Raw genomic sequence first — 27,075 nt, 5'->3', positions numbered from 1 at the left:
CTAATATGTCCTCTCTCAGTCTTCTCTTTTCCAAACTAAACAAACCCAGTTCTTTCAGCCTTCCTTCACAGGTAATGTTCTCTAGACCTTTAATCATTCTTCCATCCCGGGCACATCACACGATCCATTGTCTACAGCCAAGCACTGAGGTACAACCGCATCTACTCTAACCCCTCAGACAGAGACCAACACCTACAAAATCTCCACCAAGCATTCTCAAAACTACAATACCCGCACGAGGAAATAAGGAAACAGATCAACAGAGCCAGACGTGTACCCAGAAGCCTCCTACTGCAAGACAAACCCAAGAGAGAAACCAACAGGACTCCACTGGCCATCACATACAGCCCCCAGCTAAAACCCCTCCAACGCATCATCAAGGATCTACAACCCATCCTGGACAATGATCCCACACTTTCACAGGCCTTGGGTGGCAGACCAATCCTTGCCCACAGACAACCTGCCAACCTGAAACATATTCTCACCAGTAACTGCACACCACACCATAATAACTCTAGCTCAGGAACCAATCCATGCAACAAACCTCGATGCCAACTCTGCCCACATATCTACACCAGTGACACCATCACAGGACCTAACCAGATCAGCCACACCATCACTGGTTCATTCACCTGCACATCCACCTATGTAATATACGCCATCATATGCCAGCAATGCCCCTCTGCTATGTACATCGGCCAAACTGGACAGTCTCTAAGGAAAAGGATAAATGGACACAAATCAGACATTAGGACTGGCAATATACAAAAACCTGTAGGAGAGCACTTCAACCTCCCTGGCCACTCTATAGCAGACCTTAAGGTGGCCATCCTGCAGCAAATAAACTTCAGGACCAGACTTCAAAGAGAAACTGCTGAGCTTCAGTTCATCTGCAAATTTGACACCATCAGCTCAGGATTGAACAAAGACTGTGAATGGCTTGCCAACTACAGAACCAGTTTCTCCTCTCTTGGTTTTCACACCTCAACTGCTAGAACAGGGCCTCATCCTCCCTGATTGAACTGACCTCGTTATCTCTAGCTTGCTTGCTAGCACACATATATATACCTGCCCCTGGATATTTCCATTACATGCATCTGAGGAAGTGGGTATTCACCCACGAAAGCTCATGCTCCAAAACGTCTGTTAGTCTATAAGGTGCCACAGGATTCTTTGCTGCTTAATCATTCTTGTTGCTCTTCTCTGGACCCTCTCCAGTTTCTCCACATCTTTCTTGAAATGCAGTGCCCAGAACTGGACGCAATACTCCAGCTGAGGCCTGACCAGCGCAGAGTAGAGTGGAAGAATGACTTTTCGTGTCTTGCTCACAACACACCTGTTAATGCATCCCAGAATCACGTTTGCTTTTTTTGCAACAGCGTCATACTACATGGCTCTTTACACACCCAAGCAGTGTCTCCCGCATCTACACTGCTGTTTTTAGCCGTGTAGTGTCCCGCTGCTGGAGCCTTCCATTGTCGTGTGTAGTTTCACACTGCAGTGTGAACACACCCTGCTTCTCCCTGCAGCATATAGCTACATGTACCCTACATGCTCTGCCAGTAGTGTGCAATATAGACATACCTTAAATGAATAATCTTTACCACTCTCATACTCCATTCCAGCAAATGATTTATCATGGCATGCATATATACTGCCTTACATGCAAAACTCAAATCAGCCTGAATGACAGAGCTGTGACCAGTACCTCTGTAATGTGTCAGAGCAGAAGGATGGAGTGAAAGAAAGAGTACAGAGAGAAGTTTTTGGGGGTTAGGAGCTATGAACTGATAGTTCTCACACTTCTGAATGTTTACATTAAAACAGAACAGGGACATATTATGGCTTTTGAGGTACAGTCCTTAAGGAGGTATACATAGGCCATGCAACAGTGGGAATGACCAGATGTGTTCTAACTAAGACTGAATGCCCCTGGACTCCCTGTGCTACCTGTTAAAAGGATGTAACAAACACTATCCCTTCCCTAAACGCATACTTCCCTTCCCTTTTTACTGACACTAAACTAGACTTCACTGGTTTCTTGCAGTCTCAGAGGGTTCAATCAAGTGCCCACTGAAGTTAATGGGAATCTTTCCATTAACTTCACTGGTCACAGGATTATGTGTTTACCGCAGACTCCGGAGGTATACTCACCAAAGAGAAGACCTGGAGTGAGGTGGGGGGGGTTGAGAAGCAGCTAACAGCTAGAAGGGTTAGATTACCTGAGACAAAATATATTCTTTGTGAGTCAAAGCAGTGGGAAGAAATGTATTTTCTCTTGCAATTGTTTTAAGTGATTTTTAGGAGGATGGTTGTTTTCCATTTTATGTATGGTTTTTTCCTTTCATGCATATTGTTCCTGGGATTTTGTTTTATACAGTGTTTCTGGAATTTTATAAGGTGTTTTGTATGTTTGTTCAAGTACAGAAATAAATTCTCCTTTTGTTCTGTGTTCTCCAGGGTGATGTTGCATACAGATAAGATGTACACAAAAAGAGAGAAATTGCTTACTTACATTTATCCGCCTCAAAATCATGCTCCATTCAAACTGAGGCATACAAGAGGTCAGGGCAACCCACTCTGAGTTGTGTAGATACAGCTATGGAGTGTTGTGAAAGTCACAGGTTTTGTGAAGACTTATAGCCAGATTCTCAGCCCTCATGTAAACTAGCTTGGCTTCATTGGATTCCATGGAGCTACACCAGTTTTTACAGACAAAGGATCTTAGTTTGGTGCCTTACAAAGATAAATCTTGATCTTGCAAAGAGCTCCATGGAGGTGGAGCCTAACTTCAGTTGCAGGGTAGGGACCGTACACGGTAATGCAGTTTTACTACAGATTAGTTATGCAGGAACTGTAGGATAGAATAAGCAGCTCTTTTGAGTGGGAGAAATTACTGACTAGCAGCATTTCAGCATCTGTACAGGGGATAGTAATGTTGGAAATAAGTGTATGATTATTCACTACCATCTGTAATGGAAAAAGAAAACAAACATTGCAATCTAAAATCACCTTAGAAGAAAAGAACTTTTGCCTGGCCAAGGATAGCAAGATTAGCCTGCTGTCTCTTTGCATAGCTAATAGTCAGCAGGATGTAAATGGAAAAAACCTAGGATTATCCAGCATTACAACTATACATTAAACTTGAATGGCAGAGAAATCATCAACATATATAAAGAAAACAACTATGTGAATTTAAGATCTTGTGGTAAGCAATGAAAAGATATTTAAATTCTGAGTCATAAAAAAGTTAAATATTTATTGGTTCTTCTACCTATATATGAGTCTGTCCTTTTCTGGTTGTATCCTGATCATATTCATTCTTATCTTTTCTGCTTTTCTTTCTTCCTTTTCTTAGGCAAAGCTTGGAGATGAAATTCTTGACTACAGGGATTTGGCTGCTCTTCCTAAAAATAAAGCCATCTATAACATTGCCCGCCCAGATATGATCTCCTATACTCCATATATCAGTTACTCTTCAGATGACAGGCATAGTTATGGGGAGGTACTGAATCCTGTGGTTTTTTTTTTTAAAAATTGGTGCATCTAAAAATTAATTTGCATCATTAAACACATCACTGTGTCTAAGCTATTAGACACTCTTGGAATTTTTGTAATTACTTCGTAAAATTGGATTAATGAGTTATTTTATGTATTCACAGTCACTTGAATTGTCCATAAAACAAATGGGATTTCCATTTCATTCTTTAGTTCATAGGAAATAAAGGATAGCTTTTTGTGATCCAATATTTTTTTAAAACAGATAAGATTTAATGAACGTATGTTTTTCTGCCAAAGAAATTATACTTGCTTGTGGTAGGAAACAGGAACCGTTGCTAATTATAACACAAAGATCAGAAGCCAAATCAAATACCCTTCATGTTTTTGTTATATGCAGCATGTTATTTTGGTAACACAACAAAGGTATCATTTTTCTGTGCACAAATTCCTTTCAACTACCCCGTAATAAAGTTCATCTTCATGTCATGCATACACATTGCCCTTTTCATGTGCAGAGCTAATGTTATAACATTTTTGCTAATGTAATTTAATACTAATGCTGTTGTACGTGAAACATATTTTTACATAACTCCTGTCATAAAAGGTAGTATTTCTTCTTCACTTATGTCTGCCTTTCCTTTCGTTTTCTAATTTCTTTTATAGTTTTAGATTTTTTTGAATTAAAATCTCTACAAATTAATTGCTGTGAACGCTAGTTTAACTTGGATATAAATAGATAGGTACAAATAAATGCTTGAAATAATAGCAATGGAATAATAAAGACCCAAATCCTGCAAGCATTTATGTATGTACTCTATGCACATGACTTTTAGTTCTGTTCAGAAGAGCACAAGTAAAGGTACTGCAGGGAACAATCCTGCATTGACAAGGAGCTATAAACACCATAACTGGCTTTGTTCTACATAAGACTTTTTTTCAGGATTTACAAAATGCTGACCTCTCCCCGAATTTTAGACAAGCCCATTTAGCCCTTTTCAGTTTCACATCAATTCCAAACAAAAATATGACATGAAGGATAATTTCTATGCTCCTATTAATAATCCACCTGGAAAATGGACTAACAGCTCTGGAACCATTGCTTCCTTGCTGCTGTTCCCAATGGTCCCACATGCTGGAGGTCTTGCTAGTGGGAATGATGTTGCTACATTGGCAGTTTGGCTTTCTAGCATCTGCCCAGGTATTTTAAGGGTGCCTGTTAATATTGGTGACAAATTGGTATTTTGTTGCCAACCCACAACTAAGATATAACCCTGAATAATCCTATATGAGTGGTTCAGCAGTTGAATCACAACATATTCAACATGAAAGGATTTGCTCTAATGGAAAACTGGGACGCTTTATGTATGTATCGGACTTAGATTCTAATTCATACAGCATCTTGACCTAATTCTCTCCTCAGGATCCAAATATTTCCAGCATCACGTGCCCAGACTCTGCCACCCTTGCTCCCAGTGGATAGCACCTTATTCCATGAATTGGCTGGCTGAAATCATCTAGACTATGGAGTAAGGTACTGCTCTGTGGCAGTAAGGGTATCAGACTCTTCCCATTAAAGAGGGCACTGGAAGGTGTAGTTGGGAGGCATGGTATAGTACAGGGGTGGCCAAACTGTGGCTCATGAGCCACATGCAGCTCTTTTACAGTTAAAGTGCGGTTTGCAGAGCCCCCACTTCCACCCCCATTCTCTGCCTACCAGACTGGAGGGAGGGGAAAGCTTGGGGCTTCTGCCCTGTGGCAGGGTGTTGGGTCTAGCGGCTTCTTCCCAGAGGGAAGGGGTTTTCATGGTGTCAGCCCCATGAGGCATGTCAGCCAGGGCTCAGGGCTTCAGCAGGAGTGTGGCAGAAGCTCCGAGCCCCAGCGGACGCCTCCCGAGTGGCTGAAGACCTGGCAGGTGCACCCCGGCTCTCGAACTTCTGAAGATTGTCATATACGGCTCAGAGGGTCAGTAAGCTTGGCCACCCCTGGAATAGTAATCTGGGAATAGAGTGAGTATTATGGCAGAAAGCATAATAAAGCAATAAGCAGAATAGTGTGGTTTTAATAATAAGCATGACGATATGCATAAAATCTGTAAATCCCATGAGGCATTGAATAAGATTAAGGGTGATACCCTGGCTCCCCTGAAGCCTGTGGCAAAACCCACATTGTCTGCAGTAGGATCAAGATTTCACCCTCAATGTGGCTTGGGTTAATGAAAAAACACAGAGCTCCTTAAATTTCTTCCCATAGAGAGCAGTTCCTGCTAGGGGAATTGGGGAGCTACTTCATGTGTGGAGCCCTAATCTGTTCAATCACACCTTCATTCACCATTAATCATTTGACAAGCTATCACTTAATGGTAGTCCTTCTTTTTTCCCAATACAACAGTGCCATTCCATAGCTTTCATTGCCTTATAAAACGGATACCACTTGTTCTTTCCAGGGTTAGGATGTGAGTTATATGTCCTTGTCCCTGCAAACATCCATGTGTGCCCCTTTACCTGATGGTGATGGTGATATTATGCATTCTTAGGTATTGAAAAGGGTTTTTAAACAGACTCCTTTTAGTTTCAAGACCAAATAAAATATTTTTAAATGGATAAGAAGATAAGGGGGGATATGATAGAGGTATATGAATTCATGAGTGGTGTGGAGAAAGTGAATAAGGAAAAGTTATTTACTTGTTCCCATAACATAAGAACTAGGGGCCACCAAATGAAATTAATGGGCAGCAGGTTTAAAACAAATAAAATGAAGTTCTTTTTTTATACAGCTCACAGTCAACCTGTGTAACTCCTTGCCTGAGGAGATTGTGAAGTCTAGGACTATAACAGGGTTTAGAAGAGAACTAGATAAATTCATGGAGGTTAAGTCCATTAATGGCTATTAGCCAGGATAGGTAAGGAATGGTGTCCCTAGCCTCTGTTTGTCAGAGGGTGGAGATGGATGGCAGGAGAGAGATCACTTGATCATTACCTGTTAGGTTCACTCCCTCTGGGGCACCTGGCATTGGCCACTGTCGGTAGACAGGATACTGGGCTGGATGGACCTTTGGTCTGACCCAGTATTGTCATTCTTATGTTCTTATAGAAACATTTCTGTGAGTGCTACAATTACTTTTAGACTGGTGTTAGCCAAACCGTTCAGTCATAAATGCCATTATAAACTGAGCTGCCACTCTGAGCCTTCTGTTTCAGAGATGATATGTAGAGAAGACAAAAGAGCATATAAAATGTTTCTAAAAGTTCCCAATGCTAAAATGCTTCACTATCAATATTTCCTTGTAGTGTTTTACTCAATTTCATTTTGGGTATTATTAGGTTACCGTAAACTAAACCAGCTATGCCAGTGTCAGCATAGTTTAGTGCTAGGCATAAGTGCCATGTGTGCTTAATTGCCTGTGACTTACCTAAGCTATTTTAAAGAATAGGGCCTAATTATGCTCTGTAATACCAATTTCTTTATTGGCTTCAATAAAATTACTCTGGTTTTACAATGTTGTAGCAGAGAGCAGAATTTCTCTCTCAGTTGTGAGAGGAAAATGAGGGAACAGCAAAAATTAGTTGCCAAGTAAAGATGCTTTTTAATTAAGGATTTGGGGAGAAAATGTACTGATATCTTGGAATACTTTAAAGCAAAGATGGGCTGAGCTTCAAAGTTCCAATCCAAATGTCAGCTGTGTTTAGACAGAGCGATTGGCATAGGATTATCTCTGTTTTAAGTGGTTGCTTTAAACAAAGGTTTTTTCTATTAAAGGTGCAGTCCTTAGTGTAGGATTCAATAGAGTGCAACCTGCCCGTAGGATTCTCTTTTGAAATGAAATAATTTTACGTCTGTGTAAGGAAGATGTTTCCATTTTACTCCTTCTCATTTTTATTTAAAAAAATCTAATTTAGTATTTGATCTAATTGGTGGATGTCCTGTTTTAACTGTATGTGTTGTGTGTTACACATGGATGTTGATACTGTTAACATGGCATTTCTCATAAATAGCATCATGCATGAATTTTGTATGACTAATTTGTTACTTTGTGTTGCCGTTTGCAGTCACCTCAGTTGCTCTCTCCAACACTTACTGAGGTAATCCCCAGTGCCTTTGTTCTATTCTGGTCTGTTTCCTGATGCATTAAACTTGTTTATAAAGATAATCATCAGAGCCTGAAATGTTGGTGGTTTGCCCCCTGTGTCTGCAGAGCCATGATGTCTTTATAAAGAGATTTCTTTAATATTGCTACTTATATCAAACAACTGCTGTGCTTCTATATTGTCATCTGAATGCATGTTTCATTGATTGTCATCTGCATTTCTACTTCAGAAATAGTTACTTCATGAAATAAAATTTAGATGATCATAACCTTTTCAAATGTTACCAAATAAATTACATTCTGAATTGTAATCTGCTTTGACATTTACAGCTAGCATTTTTATTTGACCTGGACTAAGGCCTTAACGTGCCTCTTTCTGTCCACTTTTCCCCCACACATAGTTAAACCAACTGTATATACATGTAATTAAATTACCTGTATGAATATATGCACACATCTGGGGCCAGATACACAGCTCATCTGTATGGTTCCATTGACTTTAATGGATCTATACCAATACCCAGGACCATCATTGTTGAAGATGCCAGTTCAAGAAATACCACTTTGGAAGCAACACAAGGACATCACACCCAAGAAATACCACTTTCAGGAGCAGTACTTTCTAGCTTATGTAAATGGAAAAGTAAATATGGCAGGCCTGACTCATTACTCCACTACACCAGTTTTATGTCCTCATAACTTAACTGAACTAAGTGGAATTACACTGTTGTAAAATTTTTGTAACAAATTGCAGATTTGGGCCCAATAATTAATTGATAATTTTCCTTAAATATAAAAAATTGCAAACTGTCACTAGAACTTTTGGTTCAGAGAGAAAAGTAGAGTTATCAATTAGACATGTAATTTGTCTGATATTTTTCTTTAAAAAGAAATATATCACTCATTATTGTATTCCACGAATTTAGCTTGCTGTTTCCTACAGAGACAAAAGCATGCAGAAACATGCATGAGATAGTCAAAGTGGAAATATCAGTGTTTCAGAAATATTATAACTTCACTTACTACCCTCTGTTATCCTGCATAATAGTAAACTCCAAAGGTTACATTGGTACTGTTCTTAGAGCTGCTGTGATTCGCAAAGTCACATGAATTCTTTAAGGATATTCAGATATGCCTACAGTTTGCCCTCACTCTGCAGAATATATTTTCTGTGCTAAGGACGGTACTTGTTACTTACAAAGTATATTCATCCTGCCTTGAAATGAGCAGCGCTACAGGACTTTCCTCAAGATTAATAAACTGCACTGTCCTGTCCACTTTTTATTTAGCTCATTAAGTGACAGTGTTTTGGTCTATAAAGAACTTTATTTATTAAGGTTCTACTTCATAAAGAATGCCTTCCAAAGACATTATACTCTTTTGCCTGGAATACATTATGCAGAAGTAAGAATGTAGGTGATATGTAGCTAGTCAGGAAAGGACATGCAGAAGTATTTCAACATGAGCATAGGATTTAAGTGAGCATGACTTAGTTGGTGGCAATCAAAAGAGAAGGCTAGGAAATGCCTACAATGTGCTACCTGTTTAGGCAGGCATAAATTATTCTCCCTTTTTTTGGACAAATTTGAATTCTTATATAGGCATTTTTTAAAAATTGCAGGTAGTCCTTCTCTTAAGGGCTTGTTTCTATCTTCAAATACACGGTCGTCCATTGCCATGTACCGTCATAAAAATAATTTACTCTGCACGCCATGTTTTTGATGGCACAGTGGGCCCCTAAATCTCCATGTCATCCTCTTTCAGGGCCAAATCTTCAAATGCTTATTCAGACCCTGATCGTTCTTTACTTTCCCATACCGTAGATATACCTGGAGGGAATCCATTGTGCAAAGACCACCTTTCTTCCATGTGAAGGGGAGCAAAGGTGTCCCTCTGGCCCTGCAATCTCTCTTTTTAAACCCAACAAAGGGTATCCTGTGAGTCTGAGGTCAGGGGGAGAGAGAATAGGTAATGCATTGGCTAGGGGGAAAGGAATTGATGGCTGAATTGGGGCCAACGATGCATGTTGTCCCCTTTCTGGACCCTGGAATAATAATAGGACTTTGGACACCTCAGGGGACAGCAGTGGCCAGGAGTCATCCTGGCTGTGTGGGTATGATGGAGCTGCACTGCCATAAACTTAGGACAGGGTGCTGGGGCAGAGTGGAAGCAAAGGAGCACTCTCTTCCCCTCCAACCCCCACGATGGAATATTGGGGGAATAATTCTGCAAGGGTATCTCTCAGGACCCCCTTGCACAGGTTTTTCTGCTGGAGAGATTGATCTGAGACTGTTTTCTTTTTAATTCAACTTACCCAGGCACATTTTGATTTTCCTAACTAAGGACTGAGAAAACTGAAACCCAAAGTGATACTAGTTATCCAAAAGTGGTTTCTACATAATGGGGGCTTTTGCTTCCTAAGAAAACAATACTTTTTCAGTCACCAACTTGCTACAAAATGAATTAAATCTTGGCAGTGATTGTGGGAGAAGTGGCCTAAGTCTGCAAAAGGGAAAAACCCTGTGAGGTATATTTGCAAGAATTAATTAGGGTATAGGTTTAAATGGAAAGTGGTAATGCTAGAACATTAAATCTAATGATATGTATTCATGCATAAATTGATCACCTGAGTATTATAGAATGTGTTTTGCTTATAGTACAGGATGTGTTACACAGCAGGCACAGTAGATCTGCATAGTATAATTAAACAGATGAGGCGGGCGAATCTATACTGTCAGGCACCTTGTCTAACTATTTACACATGTACAAAATGAATGTAAATTGTTGTTATCTTACGTTCATTTTGCTCATGTTTAAACAAATACAAGGTGCAAACAAATTGGGAATTCTGCACATAGTGCTAAAACAGAACATTGCTGCTATTGTACATTCTTTTCAAACTGTATTTTCATGTTAGATTCATTTCTTACATGCTACCTCCCATGTTTATATGACTATTCTCTGACATTATGTCTGGCAATTCTGGAACTGCTCTACTCTTAACAGATTTGAGATGTATATGGCTGTATTCTGCCCTCATTTCATTATGATTGCATGGAGCATGAAGACAGAATTGGACCTTTTGCATATAGGGCAGAAAAACAACAATGGATATGGATAACTTCTGAATATCTTGTAATTCACTCTGTCTTTCCTATTGATTTAGATTTCCTCTCTTTCCTCTCAGGGCGACCAAGATGATAGATCTTTCAAACAGTATAGGACATCAAGTCCTAGTTCTACTGGATCTCTGGGTTATGGTCGCTACACTCCAACATCCCATTCTCCTCAGCATTACAGCAGACCAGGTAATTGACAAGATGGCTCATTTAATCTCTCTTTCCCCTCCTCCCCCTTTGGCCTATTTAGTAAGCATAGAAGATACCAACAGAAAGGTTTATAGTGTGGAAAGCAATTCCAGCTTCCCTTTTCTAGTGTATTACAACATGCTGGTTAATGTGAACATAGCTGCCCAGGGGAACAAACAAACAAGTACTTTCGATTATGCACATGCAGTGATTTTTTTTCATAAAACTTAATAGGCATTAGGAAATTATGTGTTAAATTGGTGGTAGCTGAAAACAGAAAATGTAATGGATTAAAGTCTTAATCCTGCCCCTAGCCTTTCTGTTCATGGGAATCTAAACACCAAAGCCACAATTGTTCTACCACAGTGCGGGGAGTGGACATGCATCCAAGAGACTTTGAACTGCAGAGTAATGTTTCACGGTGGCTCTCTTTGCTGCTTTGTGGGGGCTAAGGACCAGACTGGAGGACCAGTCTAGTCTGCTGGTCAAAACTCTCCTATAGTAGGGTCTGCAGCAGCCCCTGTTACAGCCAGGGGTCATAGTAGCAGCAGTGATATACCTCTGGGCCCCTTCTGATTTATGTCAGGATACCCTGCATTTATAGTTGGGCTTTTGCAGGATTTAGCCCTTAAAAAAATAGGCCATAAAGCGCCCAGTAAAGAGTTACATAATTTCCCGGGTCACTCTATGAGCTTAACAGAAATGAATGATTGGGGCTTAAAGAGTGTTTTACTTCAAGATCAGAAACTCATTGTGAAAATCAGGGGATTCTTCATCAATAAGCTTTCATTCAAATGGAAATCTTAATGCAAATGAAAATTTTATGGGTTACAGAAATCATTGACAGAAAATTGTGTCTCATAGTTCATACAGTCTTTGATGGGGGTGGAAAAAAAGTAAAGTATCGCAGATCTACTGTGGAGAGTGACTTGGTCTCTGCTGAGACTCTAGCAGCTCCATCAGGATTCTGCTTGGTTGCACGTTATGGGAGTAGGAGGAGAGGAAGGAAAACATAAACAATTCCCAACCCAAAGTGGATTATAAACCTGTACAACTTTTTTGGGGGGATGTAATAATTTTTAACCTGTATTTGTTGTTTTGACACTATTAGCCCTCAGTGCAAGGTGTTGCAACAAAAAAGGGCTTCAGTGGGGCTCCTCAGATGCTTAAAGTTAGGCATGTGCTTAAGTATTTTCCTGCATTGTGGGCTTGATCCGGTATTGTTTAAGCTAACAGCAAAGTAGCAACTTCAGTGGGAGCTGGACCTTGCCCTAACGAAGTTCCAAGCAAAGAAAGAGATGTTGGATCTCCCCATTTCATTCCACTGTGACCCTTTATGAACACGTCATCCCTACTGCAGCTTTTGAAAACACTGATTTTCCTCAGTGTGCTTTATAGTAAGGTTATGCTCTTCTGGAATATTTTCTGATGTTCCACCTATTAAATTCATAGGTCCAAGGCCTGACAGGATCATCCTGATCATCAGGGCCAGATTTCCAATTAGACACAGTAGGCACGTGCCTAGGGGTGCCTAAAAGTTAAAAGTGGGTTAAAAGTTAATACGTACACTTGTCCTACAGGAAGCCAGGCTCCTGGCGTGGGTTGGTAGCCGACCAGTGTGTGGGGCTGGGGCAGAGTGAGCATCCAAGTCAGCCTGTCTGGGGGGCGCTGTGAGCCTCTGCCGGGTGGGGTGGCTGCTGAAGTAGCTGGGAGTGTCCAAGCCCCTTCCCCGTCTCAGCCATCCCACTGCCTCTGCCCCATGGCGTGGAGGGAGAGGAAAGGCCGTGGCTGGCGCCCCATTCAGTTGCACAGGGAGAGCTGCCACACTGGGCTGCAGGAGGGACAGAAGACACTCAGGGACCACTCACTGTGGGGAGAGGAACAGTCCTCTTCTTGCGCCTAGCCTGGAGTGGGTTGGCGGTGCCCCGGCTCGGGCTGGGAGCGCCGTGCATGGCGGAGGGTCTCGTGCCTTCCTGGGGAGGCTGTGTTTATATATATATATATTTGTTCATTTAATTTTTTACAGAAAACACAAAAATCAACTGTAGGCAGGGGGGCACTGAAGATGCTGTGCCTAGTGGTGCATAAGGTATAAATCTGGCCCTGCTGGTTATCTAGTCTGACCTCCTGTGTAACCCAGGACATAGTTATCAGCATTTTGTGTGTTGTTCTCTTTCCATTCATGGAAAGTCTCTGTCCCTTACCAAAGTGCATACTATGACCTGCGTTGTTTTAGAAACAAGAAGACAGACTGGAGCTAAAATATACTTTCCAAGTTTGTATGTCATCAAGAGAAAACTGCTCCTGTGAGAAGGGTGTCGTTGCTAGGAATATTTTGTGGCTTTCAGTAAGTGAACAAAATAGTTTATTTTCACTTACTCTTTGTTGCCCCCTAGCTGGTACTCAGACTCTTGGTACCAGTAGCTGCATCTCCCTGCCCCAACACCCAAGCCCTACATCTACATTCAGACATCATTACATCCCTTTCTTCAAAGGTAAGGCCCAGGAATGCCGACTGTGCTGTGATAACCTCTCCAAGTGTGTTTTGACTTTCTTTGTGCAAGCATGGCTTCCAACAGGATAGTCTGTCTTAACTTTGTGTGAGTGCTTTCTTCACATACCATGTAAGTCTCTGGGACCTGCTGTGTTTTCTTCAGTGAATGTTCATTGTTTTTTCCAAAGGGGACAAAAATCTGAAGATGGGGGGCTGGAGGGAATAATTGTAAATTTTGTTTATTATCATTTACAGAAATATTTAACCTTGTTTCCATGTTTTAATGAAGCTAACTGGATATTGGAATAAGGGATTTTAACACCCTAGAGGATCAAATACATCTTTCTTCCAATATATTTAGAGAGCTAGTCCATTTTTAACACTGTTAAAATCTATTGGGCCAGATCCGCAGCTGGTTAAATCAGCATAGCTCCATTGATCAGCTGTGGATCTGGCCCATTTACTTTAAAGCATAGAAACTTTATTGTTATTTATTTGGATAAATTGATGCTCATTCCTGTCAAAATATGTCACAAAGGGCACATTAATTGTTAATGTTCTGCATGCTGGAGACAGGCCACTGTGATGGGGGAATCTCTGGAACCTTTGAGGCAGAGTGTACTTTTGCTTGGCATGTTGTTTAAACGTTAGAAAGGAAGGCGGGGTATTGAATGATCACAACAACATCCTTCCACTAGGATTAATGTGGGGAGGAAGGGGAAGCAAACGGGCACGAATCACAAGCATTTTCAGTTACTTTTGTATCCTCTATCTTTGTGTCCTATTTGAGTTGATGAAGCAAAGCTTTGTCATCAGAGTAGTTATAGGAAAGGAAGTAACTCCCTGCAGATGCATTGTACATTGCTATAAATAAGAGCAAAATCAGACCCATACCCTGCAAATGTGAGTCCCAAAAGAGAATTCTGGAGAAAAAGAATAAATTTAAACAAAGTGATGCCATTTTTAACAGACAGTCTACCTACAAAGATTCTGTCCCCCCACTTCTAGGAGGGCTGAAGCACACTCTTGTATCACATGAATCTCTGCTTGGATAAAGTTTTATGTGTACTGTAAAGCTGGACAGTTTTATCAGAGTTGATGCATTTAGCTAGAAAACCTGTCTGTGTAGTGCACTGCATGATTACACAGTGTGGAATGTTCTCATTTGAAAGTCACTTGACAGTTGCTTAGCAGCACTTCTATTTAATCACACTTAAACCAGTATATTTTCATGGCTACCTGTCGTTGCCATGTGCAGCAGCAATTATTTATTGCTATCGTTTGGAAAACAATCCATCAAGTGGCAGCCTGTTGTTACAAAATAACAATTACTAAAACAACCAAAATAATAATATTTTGCACTTCTGTAGCACCTGTTATCAAGGAGCTTAGAGCCCTTTGCAAACATTTATTAACTAAGACTCACAACTCTCCTATGAGGTGTAGGTAAGTATTTTTATACAATTTACATATGGGTTAAATATGTATTACATAGCTTCCCCTTGTTGTACATTGAATTAGTGTCACAGAAAATAATAAAAAAGGAGATCTGAGATCCCCAAGTGCCTAAATACTAGGATGTCCTCCTTCTTTATCTTGATAAATGTTTGACTTTACTTTCTCTATTTTTAAAAATGTAGGAAAAGCTATGGAGAGATCATAGTGAGAAGAGCAAATATAGGAATATTGATAAACTATTGTCAAGTGCTATGGGCTCAAAATAAGATTTTTTTTTTTTTTTTGCCATTTCAGTTCAAAATAATTAGAGCTGTGCTTGGCTTAGCAAGAGAAACCTCACCACACCAGTAGGCCTTTCTCTTAACTACAATGGGCTTTGTCATAGGCCCTCACAGACAATTCACCGGCTTGGCCCTTTTTTTGGCCATAAGAACGTTGTCACTTAACGCTCTCTCTCTTTACCACCCACAGTTTATCTTGGCAGGTGTAATACGTTTAACCTTCCACTATCACATTTACTCACACACAAAAGTCCTCAAATCATCTGGTTGTGCCTAGATTGGGTGTTTTTTGTTTGTTTGTTTTTAATCATAGAAGTGACTTCTCTGACTTCTGTGACAGCCTTGGTAAGAATGCAGCTTTACTTATCCCACAGTTAGTGCCCATCACAATTCAGAAATGTAAGGATTTTCCAAAGCACTCAGGATTGGTCTAACTATGCTCCTGTTGATGCAGTGGAGTCAGTGAGAGTTAGGCCAATGCTGAGCGCTTTGGAAAATCCCACCTTTAAAATGCAGTGGAGTGTGTCTTGCCTTTCTTAATTTAAGAAACACATCTTCCAGGACATGTCCTTTTTATTCCACGTTAGTACTCACTGGCTTTGAAAGCTTGGAAAGAATCATTACTGTTTTCAAGACTTCAGATAAAAAACAAGTCCATGTGCTTAACATATGGACATTTAAAATGACCCGATTTCAGAAATAATTTCTGGAATTGCCGTTTTGGGGCCAGTGGTGACTGTGCATGTTGAAGAGTTCCAGGGCAGGAAGGATTTTCAGGCATACTACCCTTACAATAGCCTTTTAGATGCTTCGTGAATCTGCAAAATTCTTGCCAGACTCCCCATCCTCCAAGACAAAAATACAGTTCTGCAGTCTCCGTGGCTAGATTGGAAATGTAAGGGATTGACAATAAGCAGCATGCTGCTGAGAATGAGGAGGTACAAAAAGACATGATATTCTTCCTGACCGACCATGGAATAGCATGAGGGGCTGATGTTTTGAGGTCTGGTCATTACACTGCAAACATACAAGGTTAAAAGGACAGCCTGTCTCGTTAAGAGCCAAGAGACATGAGTATATTTCTGTGGTTGGTACTTAAGTTCAAAGTAAACCTTTCAGGATTCTTTCCAAATAAAATAAAATGAAATCCAGGAAAGAGTTCATGATTCTATTTTTTCACCCTGCTAATGGCAGAGAACCAAACCAAAACTTTATAAAACTGCTTTCTGCAGTAGTTGTATATTCTGTGGGATCAGACATGGAGTCTTCACTCAGTTTTTACCCCGAGAAATCTCAGGCAAGGGACAATTATAGAAGATCTTAGGGAGTGTTGTAAGCTAGATAATGGGACCTTTTACTTTGGCCTTCAGTTTGATTTATTGCTAAATATTCATAATTTGGCGTGTAAAATGCAAAATCCAGCTACATGCTTTCAGAATCAGTGGCAAATTTTTGACATAATTTTAATAATTTTAATGGTGGCTCAGCTTGTATGGTGTAATAGGCCCCAAGAATAGCTTGCCTCCTTCTTTTCTTTTAATAGAAATCTAGGCCCTGATCTTACAAACTACTCCACACAGGTGGATCCCACACAGAACAGTTGGCAGAATTGCAGCCCTCAGTTCCATGTGTTTGCATTCCCTGCTTCTGTCCTCTCTCCCCAAGTTCTCTCCTCCTGTTCCATTCTTCCTTCTGGTCCCTTGAACATAACAGCAAAATAACACCTGCTCCAGAGGATTTCTGTCTGTATTTATATGATTCCCAGCACAATGGGGCCCCAGTCCTATCTGATGAGGCTTTTATCCACGTGGACTATTTTAAGTGCCCAAAGTATATGATGTATTAAGGGCCATGCCTTCCAGTACCCCAATTATAAATGTTTAGTGATACAGGAATTTTGAGCATGCGAAGGGCAGGCATCTTTTGAAAACACCATAACTTTAAAATGCCCTTTCTGATGTTTTTAGCAACCTCTCCAGGCAAACTCTACCCTGGGATGTGACATTTCAGGGGAGTGGTAATAACTGGGATGCAATGGGGTGCATAAACCTTAACCAGGAAACAGTTATTTCCCATGCCACACTCCCTGTTATTTAGAGTGAGGCTGGGATTTCTCCCATGCACCCATTGCAAGGGGGTAAAGGAGTATAAGACACTCCCTTGCGATCTGCATTGTGTGGTACAGTGTAAAGGGTAGAGATGTTTGTACAGGGCTCCTACTCCCCATCCACTACGTAGGTGAGTTAATACAGGGAGTGGGGCAAGTGCAGCAGCTGAGCTGGCATAGAGGAGGAAGTAATCTGTGCCCAGTAAATGGCTGGCACACCAGGCTTTCTCCCTCGAGCAAGATGGGAACCAGAAGCCAAACTGTGATTCTGTCAGTCACAGTTTAGCTTCTGGTTTGCTCCTAGGGCAGCACGTTGACACGTTGCCCCTCACTCAGGGCTTGCAGTAACTCCACAATCAAGCCCTCAGTTCTTGGTAGTACTTGGAGAATATCAACTAATGTTGTTCCAATTTCAGTCTCTGGACTATGTAGAATACTTTTGAAAAAGTTGTTACCAACTTACCAAGTCATTGCTAAATGATGGCAGTGACTCCTAATTATTTTGTCGTTTTAATGATCTTCATTTAATTCTTCACTGTACAAGGAAGTAACAGTCCCACAATAAAATGGATTAATTAGCAGGAATATTCATGAGATGCACAGCACTCTCCTCTGTTCCCATGGGACCTTCTCCTGCTCCTATTAAGGTCAATAGCAATACTCACATCAATGGCGGGCCCATTGTTAAAATGATGGACTACATGACATTCTCTGGGACTGTATTTAATGTCTCTCCAGTACTCCTCAACAGCTCAGCTCAGCTTTGTGAATTGTTAGTAATCGCCTGCTTCCTCCCCAGTTTACTAGATTTTTCACCTTTGCTATGGACTTTCTACTAACCCAAAGCTACCCATTAACCCCTCTCTCCCACATGACAGTGCTCAATGATACATCTAAAGCTGTATTCTGGGCTGCTGGCCTTTCTTCAAAAGATCTGCCATACCTTCATCATTAATTTCCATTAATTCTGCGCTCCAAAGGGTTACTGCAAATTGTCAGCAGTTCTATGTTTTGTAAAAATATCATGTTTAGCTACCAGTTGCCTAACAATGCTACACATGAACTGGATTTTACAAGTCCCAAAAAAGTAGAGCTTTCCTTTTTTGTTTGCCAAGCAGCATTATAATGCCATAGAGTGTGCTCTGAGGAATAATTGACAGGAAATAAATGGAATATTTGAAGAGTATTTAACAAAATAAGTGTATAAATGGGTACGGATCAATAGAATATTCTGTATCTTTAAATTCTGCCAAGTTGGCTATGGCATTATAGATCCATGACTTGATAATCCAACCCTGTCTGCATATGAATAAAATCCTGTGGAGGGTTATCGGGGTGGGAAGTTAGAATAAACATAGTACAAGATCTCAACAACAGTTTATTTTGTAATTTATATATCCAATAAGACATGACTCAGCCGTAGCAGCTGATTTTTGGTGCAGTCCTGCTTTGAACTAATTTAACATTACTGAATGATTTCACTGGTGGTTTTAGGGCAGGCTATAATTTAATGCCATAACCTTAAATTTTGCTAAAATTCCCTAATATATGTGCTCAGTCAAGGCTATGAAGGAGCCGTTCGGAAAAAAAAAAAAAAAAGGACCTACAGATTCCTGGAGATTCTTTTATTTTATTTTTTTAACAGCATCACATTTTTAAAAGAGAATTTTAGATTTCAAAGCAGAGCTACAAGGCTGATGATATCTGATGTTATCCATCAAGTATGTGTTATTGCTGATATAGCAAACTCCAGTTCCTACATCAGTTTAGTGTTTGAACCATTGTATGGTATTGCCTTTGCTAAAAGAGTCACATCAGAAACCAGACATGGTGCCAATAAGCAAGTTGAGGTTTTACACAGAACTATTTATTTAAAAATGTTGGATTAACAAGTCATTTTGAGTAAGCTTTTTATGCTTGAAATACTCTACTTTGCTTTCCATTTTTTTCTTTTATCTGCTTTCTTTGCTCTTCCCTTTGGAGGCAGTGAAAGTGGTCGGAGCACTCCAAGCTTATCCATGTATTCAGACAGCAAATCTTCGCCTTCTGCCTATCAGCAGGCTCCTAGACATTTCCATGTTCCAGGTAGGCATTCACTGCTTAGCTTTTAATCGTCAATTGTGGCATGTGTTCATTTTCTCCTAAATTGTCAATTAATTTTGCATTGCTTTGTGAACTGTAGAATAACAATTACAAAAAAACTTATTTCTTCTGAAGAGTGAAAATATGTTAGCTGTTAAACATGATCTCAGAAGACAATGAGTTACATTCTTCATATTTTTCTGTGTATAAACAAGTTTGCACTAGGAGAGGCCAAAAGAGACAACTTTATTTTATGTTAAACCTAGAAGATGTCGTTATCTTTAAATGTTACTGCTGGTTGCACAGGTCTGTTGAATTTACAGATATGATGTTAGGCTGATTTTTTTAAGTACCCATCTACTAAATGGACTGATGGGTAAGGAGCCATATTAATATATCCCTTTTTGGATTGATGGAAAATTTTGGGCAGCTATGCAGCCCAGAATGTTTTAAGTGTGTACTAATGATGAGAAATGTTGCATTGTATTGTAATAGCAGTTACTACACATTAAAATGAATGAATGGTCTCTGCTCAAGTGATTTTTTTTCTTTTACTTTTTTTAGAATAAACAGAAGAAGCACGGTCTAAACTGTTTGCTTACTCTTTTGTTCTTTCCTTTTTCTTTCCTCTTTCTCAGACACTGGAGTAAAAGATAACATCTATAGGAAACCCCCTATCTACAGACAGCATGGTACAGTCTGCTTTTCTCTGCTGCAGTATTTTCTACGCGTGCCCTTGTTAAGAAAGTGCATATTTACCACTGAACTAGCTGCGCTATCGTATTCTCATTTAATTATGCCAGAATCCCTATTATCTAAAAACAAAAAGGAAAAGAATTAAGTAACACAGAAAATTGATAACTCTTTGCATAACATGAAGTCTGAAGACTCAGTAAGTGGCTGGAATAGTGATGTCATGCTGTGCATTATTAATTTAAAGCTAATACTGATCTTAAAGCAATTTGCTTATTATCAGAATGATACAATACTATGTTAAATATAGTACATTACTATCCTGCTTTCAGGTGATTCTGGGGAATATCTAAATTTTAAGGTAATTTTTTGCTTCTGCATTACAGCAAAAAATAAGCTTTTAGGTTCATTGATATATGGTGCATATTAAATATCCATCTTTCATTGGCAAGATTTTTCTACTGTATCATAATATGAGAACAATTCTTTAATGAGGTTATATCCATTGTGGACAAATTGCTTTTTAACGACTGTGACCTGACCAAAGATGGCTTCTGATCTGCACCATGCAATTGGGTCTGCCCATTCAGTTCCAATTGTAAGATTGGCACTAAGTCCCTAAACAACAGAACTATACAGAAAATGTTTCTGTGGCACATAGTAATCTGACACAACACATGACTTTGAAAAAGAACTGTATAAATCATGCATGCTTCAAATGAAGCAGTAAAATAGAAAATTTCATAATGGAACCAGATAGTGTCATGAAAAACTGCTAAAAATAGCAGACAGTGTTTGATTTGTATAGAAGTTGTAAATGTTTTGAAGTTAAATCCAGCTATCAGCTTCTGAAAATCCAAGACCCAGCTTAAAGTGACAGTATTTTACAGTTCACAAGTGCTACAGCTAGTTAAGTACCACCAAAATGATTTATTCAGGCTGGGAAGAATGCAGAGTTTGTATTCTTCTGCTAGTCTTTTATTTTTCATATAATGCGTACAGCTGTGTATGTTGATTACTAGAGTCAGTGCCTGCAATGCATTTACCTGACTTCTAACAATTTTCTTGGCTAAATTCACTATATGGCGCTACCAACCTCTGATTGCCCTAATTTCTCCATATTGGAGAAGTCTAACCCCAAGATTGCATCATGGAAGCAATTTAATATGTGGGGTTTTTTCCCTGGAGTTTCCCGGGTTCCATCAAGAATCCCCTGTCAGTCACTTGCCCAACTGCCTCAGCAGCTCCTGGGTTCTTTTCCCCTCCCACGCTGATTAAGCAGCCCCTGAAGAATTCTAAAGGAAGAAATGTTGGGAGCCTTTAATGAATAAGGCATACCGCGTTTCAAGGTTGCATCACAAAAGGGCCTTTGGAAAATTGATATCCCATAAGAGAGGCTGATTATACTTTTCTCACCTGTGACTTACAGGTAAAGGGTCACTTCTGAGATATTTCTATATTCACAAACAAAGGCAAACCTCCCCCTCTCCCAATAAAATCTCATCCTACCAAAACAAAGCACTTCACAGCTCATACACTTCTCCACTTGAAGAAAGAATGAGGGGAGTAAACTGCAGGTGATAGATATATAGTCATATCACTTAATGCTCTACAGCAAGGTGCTCAAGTCATGAGAGAGGCCTGCCATTGTACCAGGGAGGACAGGATCATTCCTATTCCTCTTTGCTATGCGCTATGTCTCCTCTGTAACTATTAGTGCTGCTGGCAGCAATAACTGCCCATCCCAGCCCCTTGCATGGCCCAGAGCCTGCAACCAAGCTGTGACTACCCTCTGCCTGACAGCACAAAGTGGATTGGGAGGGGGCAGGATGGAAGGGTTCATACATCTTCTCTCTTTTGTTGCACTTGCTCTGGAGTAGCCATAATTTGGCTTTAAGCTGGTAAGCAGTAAGAGGAGCAAAGGCTTAAATGGAGGTGAAGATTTAGGAAATACAGCAGATACATCACAGGCTCAAATAAGCAGAGGACTGCACATTCAGAAAAGAAGAGGATCCGGGCTTGAAAACCTTTCTCTGGTGATAATTAGGGTTTGTGATTTTATTTGAGTGTTTTTTTTTAACTTATGCTGTCAAAAGTAGGGTGTTCTATTGTACCCATCATTGACTTTTTGAAAATTACACGTTTCTTTTCATGGAGAGCATTGGCTCTTCCAGTTGGATAGTGGTCTGCATCAGACCTGACTGATTTATGGAAGCTCAGAAAGAAAGAAAGAAGGGCTTCTGTCTGCCTACTGTTGATTCATAGATTACAAAGTCAGAAGAGTGTGATCATCTAGTAAAACACAGGCCATACAACTTCCCCAAATTAATTTCCTTTGAACTAGAGCCTATATTTTTTTTAAAATGTCAATCATGATTTACAAACTGCCCCTGATGAAGAATTTACCACAACCTTTAGTAAATGGCTCCAACTGTTAAATATTTATCAATAAGAGTAATTATGTCTTACATCAAGTCTGAATTTGTCTAGCTTCAACTTCCATCCACTGGATCTTGTTATACCTTTCCCTGCTAGTCTGAAAAAGCCTATTATCAAATATATTCCCCGTGGAGGTACTTACAGACTTTGATCAAGTCACCTCTGAGCTGAATAAATTGAGCTTCTTGAGTCTATCACTGTCAGGTAAATTTCTAACCTATTAGTGGTTTTCATGGCTCTTATCTGTGCCCTCTCCAAATGTTTCAACATCCTTCTTGAATTGTAGATACCAGAACTTCACAGCATATTCCAGCAGCAGTCACACCAGCACCAGACAGAGAGGTTAAAAACCCTCAGCTCTTGATTCCCCCTTTTATGCATCCAAGGATTGTCTTAGCCCTTTAGGCCACAGTGTGACATTGGGAATTCATATTCAGCTGATTATCCACCATGATCCCCAAAGCTTTTTCAAGAGTCACTGCTTCCCAGGAACAGATTTCCCCATCCTGTAAGTTGTTAGTTTTTACATTCCTTGTTTTTAGATGTATACATTTACTTTTAGCCATATTAAAATGCATATTGTTTGCTTGTGCCCAGTTTATTAAGCAATCCAGATCACTCTAAATACTTTTCTTCATTATTTACTACTTCTCCAGTCTTTGTGTTGACTGAAAACTTTAGCAGTGATGAGTTTATTTTCTTCCAGGTCATTAATAAAAATGGTAATGTAGGGCCAAGAACCATCCTGCGGGACCCAACTAGAAATAAACCCGCTGGATGATTTTCCATGTACAGTTACATTTAGATGCCTATCAGTTAGCCAGTTTTTAATCCGTTTAATGTGTGTCATGTTCATTTTATATCATTCTAGTTTTTTAAACAAAATGTCTTGTGGCACAAAGTCAAATGCCTCACAGAAGTTGAAGTATATTGTATCAACCCTATTACCATTATCAGTCAAACTGAGATTGAGTACAGTGAGTCAGCATGCACACATTCTCCATAACTGAAGTGTCTGATGCTAGGCAATTGCATAAACAGTTTTAGATCATTGACATTTAAATAACCTCTTAGACTGTTCTGGTTAAGCTTCAGAACAAAGCAAGGTCCAGTCGTGCTTTAATATGCTTTATCATTTGGACTTTGATAGATGTTTTCAGCTCACAGTATCTGCATTGCACATACCAGGGTCACCTCAGTGTCAATGAGATGGAATCCATTTATTTGAGCGCTTGGCTTTAGGATAAATAGCAAACATTAAAGTCTATCCAAAGCCTTTAATTTCTCCTCCTCTGCAGAGCTACAAATCATTGGTAATAAAATAGTGAAACAAAGCAAAAAGCTACTGACAAGGCAAAAATGCCTGAATCATTAGAGTAAGTTTTGGGAAAATCACTAGCAAAACACAAAGCCAAATCCTCAGCTGGTGTAAATCAGTATAGCTTCATTGACTTCTGTAGGACATTGATTTGCATCAACTGAGGATCTGGCCCTAACATGCTGTTCCATGAGCATGTCATCCTTAATTATTTTATAGCTGCCTCTGGTGTGCCAAATGACTCTGAAAAAGGGAGTTTTTCTTCATGGTCTTAGGTTTTCTGTGTCAGCCTCCAGGCTGACATACACAGCCAAGGGCCAGATTCCTCTGTCAGCTTTATACTGGTGTAACTATACTGACTTCAGCGAAGTTATTCCTGATATACATTGGGGTGAGAGGTCCTATTTGTTAATATGCAGGTCAGTCAGACATCTCTGCAGTACCCTGAGGAGATGTATTTTAATCTTTGTTTTATATATAAACAAGGTTCTGAAAGGGAGTGTAGAAAATGGAGGCTGGCTGGGTTTCTACAGGCGTGCACCTACTAATTTATTCTAAATGAAAACAAAAACTGAGAGTGATGAAGTATCTATTTCTATGGAGAGACTAATGGAAACAACCTTTTGTTCCGGAGGAGCTCCCAGCAGAAGTTGTGTAAATCTTTTTGCTAAAGAACAAACACATTAGCAACTGATGATTCAGCTTCTTAAACTAAAGGGGCATTGAAGTTGGACATTCGGGAGTTGGAGCCAGAGAACATTCTCTTGTTGAAGAAACCAAGTTTGAACAAACAAGCACAAAAATGTTCTCTAAAACAAAAAGTGCAAGAAACTCTTCCAAAACATTTGACTTCGAAAGGTCTCAATTACAGCAATGCTGAGCAGATTTGTTGTAGCTAAGAGCCTTTGTGTTCCTGTTATAAATGCCTAGATTCAGAATAAAAATGAGCTGGAAAAATGTCACATGCGTGATTTCAGGCTGTGAATTGGGATGGGAAAGCTGCAGAGGGTGGTATTGCTTTTTTCTTCTTTAGTGTCTTTTTATATTTTCAAAACTTTGGATTCAATATTAAAACTTTTTAAAAGAGTTTGACCTTCATCAGTTTTAGCATTGATCCAAATGGAGAGCTCAAATGGTTGAACTTGGGCTCCTGGAGCCCATATTTAGATGTCCATATAAAAAGGACCTGATTTTCGGAGGGGCTAAGTAGCCCAATTTTCACAGAAGCCAATGCTCAGCACCTCTACAAATCAGGTCACTTTGATATAGGTGCCTTAATGTAGTTTTATGCCTAAGATTCAAGGAACACTGCATGGGCTGACCCTGGCATTCATGCTTTGCCCCATTGACTTTGACTGGACTCCCAGCAAGTGCTGGGGTCTGCCCACTGGAGTTCCAAGCAGCATCAGACCCTATGTTTGAATATTTTGACCACTGTTTGCAAGGTTCAGGTTAAAATGTGTGGATCATTTGCTTAGAAATATACTGTAAGATTAAGTTCCTCCTGTTCTTTTTTTAGCATTTCACACAGCATTAATCTTGACAAAAAGCTTATTAAAGCACCTCCAGAAAGGGGATGGTGTAATAGAATGCTAAACTGTATTATACCCTTCAACCACTAGGCTGTGCTCTGTGTAATATACCTTACACAGCAGTACCGTGCAGTACATTAAAAGGTCTTATAGTGAAGCGCATCTGGTGTGTATCTCTGAGAAGAAAGCACTGTGGCCAGTCCATACCATGTACTGGCCAGCTAGTAGCAGCCCTATTGTGTACAAGGTGTATATGACAAGCAGGGCCGGCTCTAGGTTTTTTGCCACCCCAAGCAAAAAAACAATTTGGCTGCCCCCACCCCAGCCCAGGGCTCCCCCCCTTCTGCCCCACTCCTGGGCTCTGCCCCCCACTCGCACCCCCTGCTGACCCAGCCCTGGGCTCTTCCCCCCTCCCCACCTGCACCCTCCTTCTGCCCCAGCCCTGGTTCACTGGTAACTTGCTCTCAGGGCGGGTCATTCAGCAGGAATTTTGGATGTGCACAGAACACAGACAGGATGGGTTCCCATATGGTTACAGAACTGCAATAAAGTGGAACAATTTTCAGCTTGAGTAGTTGGAGGATATCTGAATGCATATTATAAGAATGTTCTCCATAAATGAGGAAAAGTTGAGTTGCCTTTATTATTCTTTTGTTCCACTCTTTCTTTCTATGGGGAATTTGCCAATGTAATATCACTGTCTTCCTTTTAAACAAATAAAACTTAAAAAAAAGGCAATGGCTGTTGAAAATAGCAATTCCAGTCCTAAAAACCACTGGGAAGCTTTTCTTGCTCAATATTATCCTACTTTTTCTACAGCAAATTATAGTGGATCAGTATACTTGATTTGGGAGAAACGAAGTAACAGCTGCCCAAATTGAGCTTGAGCACTCCTGAATTTTGAGGTGTTCAAATCTGGAAGGCAGGTGCTAGATTCTCTTTCTGAATATTAGCTATATCTGGAAAAGAAAAGTCAATTTCTGCTTCCATCGCTCAGAAGTGGAAATCCTCCTAAGTGCCTGGTACTGTATCTAAAGCTGCCCAGGTCTAGTGGGATCCACATACCTCCCTTGCTAGGCTTCAGATAGAGAAGGGCACTGTCCATTTAGTCCACCCAATTCCTCCTTTGGGGGCTGAAAGGTGAGCTCACACCAGTATCCCTAATCCAGTCTGGGGATGTCTTCTGAAGGGGATATCTGGGCCAAAGCCTTCTACTCCTTGGGCACATTTGTTCCCCATGCACAGTACCACCCTGCTCTAGCAGTGAGTTCTCCATTCACAGCAAGCTGCAGTATGAGGTTTCAGCTACCATACTCCCTCCCCTTCCCTTTCCTGTTGATAGCAGCCAAGGGAATGCTGGGAAATGTAGTTCTTTCCCTGTTCCAGGGCTGGCTCTATAGGCAGGGAACCAAGGAACTACAGCTCCCAGGGCCCCCTGTTGATTTTCAACTCCCAGGCTGGAGCCCTGTCAACTGCCGCCCCTGCAAATGGGTTGCCCCAAGCAGCTGCTTGCTTTGCTGGTGCCTAGAACCACCCCTGATAATAAGAGCTGTCTTTCAAAGTTTTTTTCCACTTGCCCTCTGCTGCATGCATGGGACAATATAATGTTCACCATTTCCAGCTTTTGGGGGTAGGAGTTTCACTCCGCTACATACAGATACAAACATAGATCTAAAATTTGGTTTTATGTGGGGGCTTAGGGGCTGCAGAGGTGTAGCACCTGAGTGCTTATGGCAGATTCAGTCTGCCCAAGAAGGGCAGAAGCCATACAAAATATC

At 40.3% G+C, this 27,075-nt stretch overlaps 1 protein-coding gene across 7 annotated transcripts in view; it reads left to right on the top strand.

Moving 5' to 3' along the window:
* Nucleotides 1-27,075, top strand: part of ABLIM2 (actin binding LIM protein family member 2) — a 237,860-nt gene that overhangs the window by 173,833 nt on the left and 36,952 nt on the right. For 3 of the 7 annotated variants that reach the window (XM_050947630.1, XM_050947631.1, XM_050947637.1), the window contains 5 exons: nucleotides 3,359-3,505; nucleotides 10,773-10,893; nucleotides 13,290-13,388; nucleotides 19,217-19,318; nucleotides 19,954-20,007. In XM_050947630.1, coding sequence (XP_050803587.1) covers nucleotides 3,359-3,505; nucleotides 10,773-10,893; nucleotides 13,290-13,388; nucleotides 19,217-19,318; nucleotides 19,954-20,007 — 523 coding nt within the window. The remainder of the gene's footprint in view (nucleotides 1-3,358; nucleotides 3,506-10,772; nucleotides 10,894-13,289; nucleotides 13,389-19,216; nucleotides 19,319-19,953; nucleotides 20,008-27,075) is intronic. The other 4 variants (XM_050947634.1, XM_050947633.1, XM_050947632.1 and 1 more) reach the window with 4 other exon arrangements.

The sequence above is a fragment of the Gopherus flavomarginatus genome, chromosome 3 (assembly GCF_025201925.1).
Source record: "Gopherus flavomarginatus isolate rGopFla2 chromosome 3, rGopFla2.mat.asm, whole genome shotgun sequence".
Lineage (NCBI taxonomy): Eukaryota > Metazoa > Chordata > Testudines > Testudinidae > Gopherus > Gopherus flavomarginatus.
The sequence above is the reverse complement of the archived record's forward strand: the minus strand, read 5'-3'. Positions and strand labels throughout refer to the sequence as shown.